The 12,920-nt window shown below is 39.6% G+C and overlaps 1 protein-coding gene across 1 annotated transcript; it reads left to right on the top strand.

Annotated features, from left to right (window-relative positions):
• Nucleotides 1-71: 71 nt before the first annotated feature.
• LOC306647097 (olfactory receptor 7A17-like) lies at nt 72-4,425 on the top strand (the record flags this gene model as incomplete). The annotated part of the gene is made up of 2 exons (XM_079116121.1): nt 72-148; nt 3,459-4,425. The coding sequence occupies exon 2, from the start codon at nt 3,472-3,474 to the stop codon at nt 4,423-4,425; it is 954 nt and encodes a 317-aa protein (XP_078972247.1). The 5' UTR covers nt 72-148; nt 3,459-3,471.
• Nucleotides 4,426-12,920: the final 8,495 nt, after the last annotated feature.

The following is a 12,920-nucleotide window of genomic DNA, read 5'->3' as shown; positions in this document are numbered from 1 at the left end:
CTCTGGCTATATCCCACAGAGAGTAAACCAGCGCCTCACTCCTTCCTCCTGTCTTGTCTGGGGTCAGAGCTTCATTCTCCGTCTTTAACCATCCAGACCAGAATCCAGACTTCCACAAGGAGACCTTCTTCCTAGAGGCCCCATCCAGGTGAGTCCTAAGACCACAGCAGGTTCTGCAGGCAAGTATCTGCAAGAAGAAAAGTCTACAAAATTTACCTGAGGTCACCTGAGAACCAAGCCAGCCCAGCCCAGAGCAGAGAGTTACTGTGCTTGTTTTCTTGTCTAATTTGCAATGTGTTTCCTATGTTAAAAAGAGAGCTGTGTGTTTTGTAGACTCTGCAATGCACACAGAGATCATTGCTGACAATTCTATGATGGGAGGCTAAATGGATGAGACTGAATGAAGAAGTGGTATAAGCAATCTCACATAAAATTGGAGCACATCCAAAGAGTTTTGCAACTAGGGAGTTAGAAAATTGAGTATTAGGTGTGGAGGAACATGCGGGGAGGTCTTTTTTCTCTTATTTTTAATGTGAAGTGTGTTTGAGTCTGTTTCTTTATTCATTACAGGATTAGACTAATGGATTGCTTACCAATGTCACCTTGCAACAACAGCTTGTGAGACAGGCTTCTCACGATATCTTCGTTCAGGCTGGGTACTCACCTGACCAACTATGTTTTGTTTGCTAGGTCAAAGGGAAAACTAAATTGCTTTATGCTGCAATGCTTTTGTTTGTTAGCCATTTTCTTACTCTTTGAAATTCTAAATTTCTTGTGAAAGTTCATTGTTTTTATCAAATCTGAGTTTATATATGTATATATTTATATATATATACATATATATATTAGTTGATGGACTTTTACTGTTATTTATTTATATATGGTGCTAAGGATCGAACCACATGCTATGTGAGTGCTCTAGCCATGACCCCAACCCAGATCTGAGTGTTTTATCTTGTGATTTCGCTTTTTTTTCCAAAAAAATAAAATAAAATGGAGGAGTTTTTTTTTTTCCTTCCAAGATTGTTGCTTACCATTTAGTGTTTCTATATATGCATAGATATATTTGGGGAAAATTTTGTGGCCAAATCAAAAAGACCCAAAAGTCTAATTGCATTTTTAGTTTGGGAAGTTCCTCTGCATGGTTAATTGTAATCAAGTGTCTTTTATACCTTTTTCTTTTGCAGATTTTTGAATTTATTCTCTTTAGTTTTATATAACACCAGGATACACCCTGACATTATCACAAAAGCATGGAACACGACCTGGTCCAATTCCGTCCCCAGTGCTGCTCCCACCCTGCCCTGCCCTCCACTGATCCCTCTTGGATTCATTTACACTTTTTTTTTTTTTAATCAGTGTCCTGTGGATACCTTTTGCCATCCTCTTGCAGATCTGTTTTCTCTTCTTACCCCCTTTCTGCTTTGGGGGTTGGTTCTATGATTACAAGTAACCATTGTCTTCTGCCCTCTGGTGACACAGATTTTTTTGCACTCAACCATAGATTGCCTTCATCTTTCTCATGAATATATTTTAGACACAGTAGTTTCATTATATGTATGGATGTTCCCTTTCTGTACAAGGGAGTTCTGTATAATAAGCATCATGTGGTTCCCGTCAGAAATAGGTGAGATGATATCCAAGATGCCTCTAGCCCACATGCATGGCCACATGCACGGTCAGAACTCATAAACAGAGCTACGAAAATAATCATGATTCATGAAAATAATCATGATCACAAAATAAAGGTCAAAATAAAACGTATTTATTATGGGCAAGGGTTTAAGGAAAGGGGCACTTCATGTAGCGTTGTAAACCTTACACATTCCAATTTCCTGAGTAGCCACCCTGAAATACACATTGCAGACTAGCAGATTCACTGGGGGATGGGTGGCTTAGTGCAAAAGGACTTGGCTAATGTACATGAGTCCCAGGGTTAGACCCAGGACCTTGAAATAAATAAATCAATAAAATTTAAAACTAGCAGACTTGTGTGTCCCTTTACCCAGCAACTCCATTATATACAAATTTATCTAAAATAATAAAGTTGGTGGGAAACAAGTTTAAGCTATACTCTGTAATGTTAGGTAATCTTTTCCAGTAGTTTCTGTGTCTGGTCGAATTGTGCCCAAAAGCTAACAGAGAAAGAAGGAGAAATCTGCCGGGACACCTGGGATCACTCTGAGAGCAAAATTCTGCATCACTGCTCGTACATGAGACATCTAAGGCTGAACTCAGAGGCTGGGAGCTGAGTGGTGGTGTCCAGGCTGGGCAGGAGAGGAAAGCATGGGCAACAGGTTAACGATGTCAAGTGGCTGTTATGTAGGATGTTCAGTTTTCAGGCCTCTGCTGTGCGACCCAGTGCCTAGAGCTAGTGAGTGACATTCTGCACTTGAAGTTTTGCTTTGAGGACAGATCTCATTTTCAGTCTTCTGACCACAGATCAAACCGATAAAACAGAAAACAAAGGGATGCAGGCATGCTCTGGGAGGGGGTGGATGTGTCTCTGACATTCATTGTGGTGATGGAATCACCAGGGTTCACATGTCTGAACTCATCAGATTGCACAGATTAGATATGCATACAGTATAACTACACCGTGATAAAGCAGGTTAAAACAAAAGTACCAGGGACAATATGTGGCAAGTGACCCTCTCAATCCTGACAGTCTTAATATCTCAAGAGTTTCATGGAGGCCACCTTCCTCAGCAATCTCAGACACAACCTCTCCTCCATCTCCCTCTTGCTCATTCTGTCTGCCAGTGGCTCCCCGGTGAATACGACGTATGCAGCAAGCACCAGTCCCAGGGCCCTTGCACTGCTCACCCCTGCTGCCAGACACCTGCTTCTGGAGTTAACCTTGTTGCTCCCCGCACTTACCTGAGGTCTCCACATTCAAATGCCATCTTGTTTACCTGCCTTGCCAGGACCCCCATAAAAACAGCACCACATCTGCTCTCCTTTTTAACTGCAACCTTTCTCTTCATTACAATTATAACAATCTGATATGCTATATGATCTTTTTCTATAATTTGTAAATGAGGTCTAAAACTTGTGCACATTGATGGCACGCCATGTGATGTTTTAATATATGTGTGAGTTTTGTGAGGTTCAAAATCTATCTCCAAAACCATGTAGCATTCCTTTACGGTGAAAACATTAAAAATAATCTGCTCCCATTTCAAAAATAATTTATCTACTTCTTTCTTCATTACTGAAGCATAGGGACATTCATATTTCAGCAACCACATGCATCACCTGGACAGGGCCAGGAGCACATAGGAGCTCTGCTTGCATTCCTGGAGGGCATGAAGAATTGCTCATTTTAATTATTGAATAGGCAGTGTTTGCAAGTCCTTCCCTAGAGACTTGAATTCTGAATCAGGAATGGTGCTGGGAATGTCCTGAGGAGGATCAGGGACAAAAATCACTCACGCCATGTTTCTCTTTTCTGGTAGTTACACGCAGCACATGGAATCAGAAAATGACACACAGGTATCAGAATTCCTTCTGCTGGGATTTTCAGAGGACCCAGAACTGCAGCCCCTCATCTTTTGGCTTTTCCTCTCCATGTACCTGGTCACTGTGCTGGGGAACCTGCTCATCATCCTGGCCACCATCTCAGACTCCCACCTGCACACACCCATGTACTTCTTCCTCTCCAACCTGTCCTTTGTGGACATCTGCTTCACCTCCAACACCGTCCTAAAGATGCTGGTGAACATCCAGAACCAGAGCAAGGTCATTACCTATGCTGGCTGCATCACACAGATTTATTTTTTTACATTATTTGTAGTATTGGACAACTTCCTCCTGGCTGTGATGGCCTATGACCGCTTTGTGGCCATCTGCCACCCCCTGCACTACACAGTCAGCATGAACCCCCATGTCTGTGGATTGCTGGTGCTGGCATCCTGGATCGTGAGTGTCCTGAATTCCTTATTACAAGGCTTAATGGTGTTGCGGCTCTCCTTCTGCACAGATTTGGAAATCCCCCACTTTTTCTGTGAACTGAACCAGGTGGTCCACCTTGCCTGTTCTGACACTTTTGTTAATGACCTTGTGGTATGTCTTGCATCTGTGTTGCTGGCTGGTGGCCCCCTTGCTGGCATCCTTTACTCCTACTGCAAGATAGTTTCCTCCATCCGTGCAATCTCATCAGCTCAGGGCAGGTACAAAGCCTTCTCCACCTGTGCGTCTCACCTCTCTGTGGTCTCCTTGTTTTATTGCACAGGCCTAGGTGTGTACCTCAGTTCTGCTGTGACCCAAAACTCACGCTCTACTGCAACAGCTTCAGTGATGTACACTGTGGTCACCCCCATGCTGAACCCCTTCATCTACAGTCTGAGGAATAGGGACATCAAGAGTGCTCTGAGGAGACTCCTTGGGAGCACACCTGGGCCACCTCAGAAGAGTTGCCCATGATTTCAAATCTCAAAGTTTTGGAGCCCAAAACCATGATTCCTTAATCAGATTATAGACTGAAATCTTGATCAATTATTGTAATTTCCATTTCTTCAACATCAATTTCCCTGTATGATTAAAGTAACCGTCTTGACTAGGCTTTCTGTTCTTTCTGGCCTTTCAAATTTGTTTTCCTTGGCCACGTTCTATCTTCCCAAACTTATTCCCAACCTTCGGTCAGCAACATTTGGAAATTCCCACTTATAGCCTGGAGCAACACAGCCTTCTTAAGAATAATTTTCTGTTTTTATTGGTTCTTTTTAGCTATACATGACAGCAGAATCCATTTTAATGTAAGTATATAAGCATGGAATACATCTTATTCTGGTTAGGATCCCATTCTTATGGAAGTTCATGTTGGTGGGATCCTGTCCTTCCTTTTCTTTCTCTTTCTTCTCTTTTCTCTTCTCCCTCGCCCCCCAGTGCTGGGAAGGGGACCCAGGACCTCAGGAGCATCAGGCAAGCACTCGCCAACACTGAGCTAAATCCCCAGCCCTTTAGAATAATTTCTTCTCCAATACCATAAAAAACAGGTTATTTTTCTTGTCTTTTACTAAAGAATGGTCATGAGTCTCACGACGCATCCGGGACACCCTGCACTTGGGAACGGGAGCCGTTTACAGGGCTGTGTAATATTTGAACTCCGAGGCCACAGGCTCCCCCTGTGCTCACATAATGCATTCTTTTCCTTTTCCTCCCTCCTCTCTTCCTTTTGGCACTGCAGCCCAGGGCCTCATGCAGGCTAAGCACCGTGCTGAGCTGCGTCCCTGGTCACTGTTTTCTACACCCCCACCTTCACTGCCCTTCCTGGGACTTCAATTCACCAGGCTGCTTTGTAACTGGTCACTGGGTTTCGTTCTCTCCTTAGGGTCCTGTTTTCTGACTCAGCTCTCCGCACTGTAAACCACATTGGAAAAAACTGTCCATGAGGCTTCCAAGGAGCCTATGTGGAGAGACACACTTGAACAAACGGATGGATTCAATATGGCCTCACTGTCAGGGAATACCTTACAAACTATGGAGCATAAGTTTAAATGAGGTGATTTTATTGCTATGGAAAATATTTCTTGGCACATTCTGTCTGTTTCTGCCCACTAGGTGTGGGAGGTCACTGTCCATGTGTGGGAGGGTCTATGCGTTGGGTTTCAGGAGTGGTTGGTGGACGGTATGTTGTTTCATTGAATTGTCTTCCTGTTGCTGTTGGATATGTCTAGTACTGTCTGCAAATAAGACTCTTCCTATTGCTCCAAGGGTCTCCCAGTTTTCTAAATTTTATCACAATTTCTATGGGGGAGGTGAGTGAACAAGATCATCCAGTATTATCCCCTTGCCCTCAGGAATCAATTTATGATCTTTGGATGACTCACAGGAGAGCCTGAACTCCAGTCCAGCCTTATGACTCAGGGTCGACCAACCCCTACTCAAAGGTGCACGTCCCTCCAAACTCCAGTTCAGCTGGAAGCTCATGGGAGTCACTTTGTAATACAGTTACGTGAATGGAACTTGAATAGCAGAGTAATTATGAATGCTCTCACCAAGTGTCCAAACAAAGGTCAAAATCAGAAGTAGGAGATTATTATTATTGCACTCAGTTCTTTTTCCCTTGGATTATTTCAGTAGTTAGCTATTGCTGTGTACAAAGCCATCCTAAAACCAAATGATATAAAATAACACTACGATCATCAAGTGGAAGTATAAGATAGGGGGTGGAGGGTCACCCTGAGCTCTGCTGGTCTCCTCAGTCTGTCCTCAGCTGTGAGGTCTGCATTGTGCTTCCAAGGTGCACTGGGCGTGGAGGGCAAACACAGCACTGTTCTCTCTGGAGATCATTTATGGTCCATGTACTTCATTTGTACATTCAAGGTTAATCTCTTAGTTTACAAGGAAAAAAATTTATTGATGTGAACTAATTGAATGTAATTTCCACTTTCCTGTAGCTGGATGTGATCCTTTGCTTCCCTCCCAGTTAGAAAAGACAGTTCCACCTTCAGTAAGTGTGACTAGTCTTATGTGCCCTATGTTGTACCCTGAGACATGCATTGCTTGATTTTTTTAATTTTAGCTAATTTATTTGCGAATAAAAACATATAATAACCTGTACAGGTTTGAAATGTTAAATTTTAAATTTGCTGAATCACAAGAGCTCCACAACAATGAAGAATATGTATGGCGTGATTCCATTTGTGTGAAATTCAAGGAAGTGCTCCATATGTTTTAAATGTTTTGCTGTATAATCATTAAAAATGGGTGTCCTTGATCCATCCTGTGCTTAGGACAGGAGGCTACTGTGTTAAGTGAAATAAGCCAGGCACAGAAAGACAGGGACTGCAGAATCTCACTCAAATGTAGAATCCACAGAAGCTGATCTCAGAAGCACAAAGTAAACAGTAGTTCCCAGGGACTGAGAAGAGTGAGGGGTTGTGAGGGATGGAGAAAGGCTGGCCAATGGGTACTACATCATAGTTGGATAGGAGAAAAGGGTTCTCATGTTCTATTGCATGGTAGTGCAACTATAGATAAAGATATTTTGCTGTCTTTTAAAAGAAGAAATATAAATGGCCGAGAAATACATGAAAACCTGTTCAACTTCCCGAGCAATTAGGGAAATGAAATCAAAACTACACTGAGGTTTCAGCTCACCCCAGTCAGATTGGCAATTATCAAGAATACAAGTAACCATAAATGCTGGAGAGGATGTGGAGGAAATGTACACTCATAGAGTGTGGGAGAGTCTGTAACTTAGCACAATCACTTTGGAAAGCAGTATAGCAATTCCTCAAAAGACTAGGAATGGAACCACCATAGGATGCAGCTTTACTTGGTGCTTGAGTTCTTCTTTTCCTATTCGTATCCCTTTAATTTCTTTGGTTTTAATTAATTTGAATTAATTTTTAATTGCTCTGGCTAGAGTTTCAAGGACAATGTTGAATGAAAGTGGTGAAAGAGGGCATCCCTGCCTTGTTCCACATTTTAGAGGGAATATTTTCAGTTTTTCTCCATTTAGAATGATGTCGGCCATGACCTAAGCATAGATAGACTTTACAATGTTGAGGTATGTTCCTAGTATCCCTATTTTTTCTAGTGTTTTGAGCATGAAGCAGTGCTGTGTTTCATCAAATGCTTTTTCTACACCTACTGAAATAATCGTATGATTCTTAACTTTAAGTCTGTTGATGTGAATTACATTTATTGATTTCCAGATATTGAACCAACCTTGAATTCTTGGAATGAAACCCAGTTGATCGTGGTGCACTAAGATTTTAATATGTTTTTGTACACAATTTACTAGAATTTTGTTAAGAATTTTTGCATCTATGTTCATCAGGGATATTGGTCTAAAGTTTTCTTTCCTTGGTGTGTCTTTGTCTGGCTTTGGTATCAGGGTGATACTAACTTTATAGAATGTGTTTGGAAGGGTCCCCTCCTTTTCTATTCCATGGAATACTTTGAGGAGATTGGAATGTGTTCTTCTTTGAAGGTCTTGTAGAACTTGGCTGAGAATCCATCTGGTCCCAGGCTTTTCTTGGTTGGTAAGCTTCTGATGGTTTCTTCTATTTCATTGCTTGAAATTCATCTGTTTAAATTGTGTATGTCCTCCTGATTCAGTTTGGGTGGATCATATGTCTCTAGAAACCTGTCTGTCTTTGAGATTTTCTATTTTGTTGGAGTATAAATTTCCAAAAGAGCTTCTAATTATGTTTTGTATTTGAATAGTGTCTGTCTTGATATTTCCTTTTTCATCACGAATTCTAGTATTTTGAGTTTTCTCTCTCCTTCTCTTCATTAGCGTAACTAAGGGTTTATCAATTTTGTTGTTTTTTATTTCAAACAACCAACTTTTGTTTATCAATTTTTGAGTTTTTTATTTTGTTTCAATTGAGTTCAGCTCTGGTTTTAATTATTTCCTGTCTTCTACAACTTTTGGTATTGTTCTGTTGATCTTTCTTCAGGGTTTTGAGATGTAATATTAGGTCATTTGTTTGTTGACTTTTTATTCTTTTATTGAATACACTCCATGCAATGAATTTTCCTCTTAGTACTGCTTTCACAGTGTCACAGAGATTTTGATATGTTGTATCATTGTTCTCATTTGCCTCTAAGAATTTTTTATCCTTTATGTCTTCTACTATCCATGCATCATTCAATAGCATATTATTTAGTCTCCAGGTGTTGGAGTGGTTTTTGTTTTTTATTTTATCATTGATTTTAATTTCATTCCATTATGATTTGATAGAATACAAGGTAGTATCTCCATTTTTTATATTTTCTAAGAGTAGCTTTCTGGAATGAAATATAGTCTATTTTAGAGAAGGATCCATGTGCTACTGAGAAGAAAGTGTATTCACTCGTGGATGGATGGAATATTCTATATATGTCTGTCAAATCTAAATTATTGATTGTGTTATTGAGTTCTATTATTTCTTTGTTCAATTTTTATTTGGAAGATCTGTCCAATGGTTAGAGAGGTGTGTTAAAGTCACCTAGTATTATTGCATTGTGGTTTATTTGATTCCTGGAATTGAGAAGGATTTCTTTAACACACATGGATGCACCATTGTTTGGGGCACACATATTTATGATTGTTATGTCTTGCTGATTTCAATGTCCTTCTTTATTCCTTCTGACTAACTTTGGGTTGAAGTCCGCTTTATCTGAAATAAGGATGGAAACCCCCGCTTTTCTACTGAGTCCGTGTGCATGGTAGGTTTTCTCCCATCCTTTCACCTTTAGTCTGTGGATGTCTTTTTCTGAGATGAGTCTCTCGAAGGCAGCATATTGTTGGGTCCTTTTGGGTTCTTTTTCTTAATCCAATCTGCCAGTCTATGTCTTTTGATTGATCACTTTAGGTCATTAGCATTCAGGGTTATTATTGAAATGGGATTTGTATTCCTAGCCATTTTGGTTTATTTTTAGTTTTTAACTTGGCCTGGTTTCTCCTTTGATCGACTTTTCCTTTAGGGTAGTTCCTCCCTTTGCTGACTTACATTGTTGTTTTTCGTCTCTTCCTCATGGAATATTTTCCTGAGAATGTTCTATAGTGCAGGCTTTCTATTTGCAAATTCTTTTAACTTTTATTTTTCGTGGAAGGATTTTATTTCATTGTCAAATCTGAAGGTAAGTTTTGCTGGGTATAAAATTCTCAGTTGGCATCCATTTTCCTTCAGAGGTTGAAATATGTTGTTCCAGGCCCTGGGCTGAGAAATCCACTGATATCCATCCATATTGGTTTACCCTTATATGTAATCTGACATTTTTCTCTCACAGCCTTTAAATTTTTATCTTTGTTTTGGAAGTTAGGCATTTTTATTATAATGTGACTTGGTGTGGAACTATTGTAATTCTGTGTATTTGGTGTTCTGTAATCCTCTTGTATTTGATTTTCAATTTTATTCTTTTGGTTTGGGAAATTTCCTGATATTATTTTATCGAATAGGTTGTTCATTCTTTTGGTTTGTATATCTGTGCCTTCCTCAATCATGATAATTCTTAAATTTGGTCTTTTCATGATGTTCCATTGCTCTTGAAGGTTCTGTTCATAATTTCTTACCATCTTCTCTGTTTGGTCAACTTTATTTTCAAGATTAAATATTTTGTTTTCACTGTCTGAGATTCTGTCCTCCAAGTGATCTAGTCTGTTGGTGATGCTTTCCATGTTGGTGATGAGTCTTTAATTTGGCTTATTGTTTCCTTCATTTGAAGGATTTCTGTTTGGTTATTTTTCCGGATCTCTATCTATTTACTGAAATAATCTTTTGCTTCCTGCATTTGCTCTTTTAACTGTTTATTGAAGTGATTGTCCATTGCCTGCGTTTGCTCTCTTATCTCACCTTTTTCTTCATGAATCATTTTAATTATGTACATTCCGAACTCCTTTTCTGACATTTCTTCTGCCATGCTGTCATTGGATTCTATTAATATAGCATCTAGGTTTTTTTGGAGCACTTTCTTCCCTTGTTTTTTCATGTTGTTTGTGTATCTTCCCCTCTAGCATTGCGAATCCCAGGGATTACAATTTCCCCCCTGTAGACTTAAAGTGTCCCTGCAGATTTCCAATACCTCTCCTTAAAGTGGGAGATCAATATTAGCAGCACACAATACAAACAATATGCAAACTTCAACCCAAATAGCCCCTATTAAGATATTAACAGTATTGTCTTTATAAACAGAGATGATGAGTTCAATTAATATCTACAGCATAAACAATAGGTTGCAATAATGTCCACAATTTCTAATGGTGGACAAAGAGGATGGGGAGAGGTGTAGGATATAATATTAATGAGATTTTTTTAAAAGTGAGTATATAGAGGTACTAGGTCACAGGAAGAGTGAAAGTGAATCAAAAGAAATTGGTTGTTAGCATGAGAAAAGGGCGAAAGAGACTTCAATGAAACAAATACATAAGAGGAAAATAAAGAAAAATAATAAAAAATAGAAAAATAGTAATAACACTACTAATAAAATTTTTAAATTCTACAATAAAACTAAAATATACTATTTTAAACCTCCTGATCTTTAGTAGCCTGGTGCATGGGAGTTACTTGATAATGCAATGTTCCAGGATGGGAGCTGCCCCAACTAAAGATGGAGGAATCCAGTATGGGACTAATCCATGATAGCACTCAGAGGCAAACCCACGTGTGGGTAGATGGGGAGCCACAGTGCAGCACTGAGAACCCATGGGGCACGATGCTGGAGAACCATGGGCTGGGCCTGAGTGGCGCTGGAGATAGAGGGGGCAGTGACAGGGTCTGTGCTGCATGTCGTTGACAGAGTGCATTTTATTCATTGTACACAAATGGGGCACAACTTTTCATTCTATGGCTGTGCAGGATGTAGAGTCACACCATTCATGTAATCATGCGTGTATGTAGGGTAACAATGTCTGTCTCGTTCCACCATCTTTCCTTCCCTCTGCCCCCTCCCCTCTCCTCATCTCCCTCTACACAATCCAAAGTTCTTCCCTTACCCTCTCCACCCCCATCATATATCAGCATCCACTTACCAGAGAAAACATTTGGCCTTTGGTTTTTGGAGAGTGGCTTATTTCACTTGACAACACCATTGTTGATTGTCTTCTTGATAACTGCCATTCTAATTGGAGTGAGATGAAATCTTCAGAGGAGTTTCGATTTGCACTTCTCTAATTACTAGAGATGTTGAACATTTTTTCATATATTTGTTGATCGACTGTGTATCTTTTCTTTGAAGTTCCTTAGCCCATTGATTGACTGGGTTCTTTGTTCTTTTGGTGTTCAGTTTTTGAGATCTTTATATATCCTGGAGATCAGTGCTCTATCTGATGTGTGCATGGTAGGATTCTCTCCCATTCTGTAGGCTCTCTCTACACATTATCAATGGTTTCTTTTGCTGAGAAGAAGATTTTTAGTTTGAATCCATCCCTTTTATTGATTCTTCATTTTACTTCTTGTGCTTTGAGAGTCTTATTCAGGAAGTCAGGTCCCAAGTCAACATGATAAAGACGTGGGCCTACTTTTTCTTCTATTAGGCACAGGATCTCTGGTCCAATTCCTAGGCCCTTGATCATAATCCTTAGCAAGAAGAGTAAAGCAGGAGGCATCACAATACCAGACCTTAAACTATACTAAAGAGCCATAGTAACAAAAACAACATGGTATTGGCATCAAAATAAGTGTGTAGACCAGTGACACAGAATACAAGACACAGAGACAAACCCCTTTAAATACAGTTATCTCATACTAGACAAAGGCACCAAAAATATATGTGAGAGAAAAGATACCTCTCCAACAAATGGTGATTGGAAAACCATATGCAGCAAAATGAAATTAAACCCCTATTCTCTCACCCTGCACAACACTCAACTCAAAGTAGATCAAGGACCTAAAATTGTTCTTGTCAGTTCTTTTAGTTATAGGAGCAAAATAACTGACTGAAACAGGTGATTCTATTAAAATAGAAAGGAGATAATTGCAGGGGGATAGAGGAGGAAGAAGGAGAAATGGGGAAAGGGAGGAATGGTGTAATGGAATTGAAAAAAATCACACTGTGAACATAGATGAACAGGCCACAGTGAATCTCACCTCTATGTATACCAATAACAACCAATTTTAAAAACAATAAATAAATAGAAAGTATACCAGTAGAAAATAGGAAGGAGAAGAAAGGGGAAGGAGGAGAAGGATAGTGACATACTGGAGACTGAAGTAGAGCAAATTAAATTCCATGCATGTGTGATTATGTCAAATTGAGTCCAAATATCATGTATAACCACAATGCACTAGTAAAGATATTAAGAAGAAATTAATAGGAGAAATCACAAATGGCACCACAGAAATATAATGAATCATAAGAAAACTATGGTAAATAATCATCTGCCCACAAACTTCCAGATTTTTCCAAATCTGAAAAAAATCTTAATAATTCCCTGAATGCATATAATTTACCATTGCTGAATCAGGAAGAAATTTAAAAAATCA

The sequence above is a fragment of the Sciurus vulgaris genome (assembly GCF_902686455.1).
Source record: "Sciurus vulgaris genome assembly, chromosome: 16".
In the NCBI taxonomy this organism is placed as follows: domain Eukaryota; kingdom Metazoa; phylum Chordata; class Mammalia; order Rodentia; family Sciuridae; genus Sciurus; species Sciurus vulgaris.
This window is presented reverse-complemented; position numbering and strand designations above follow the sequence as displayed.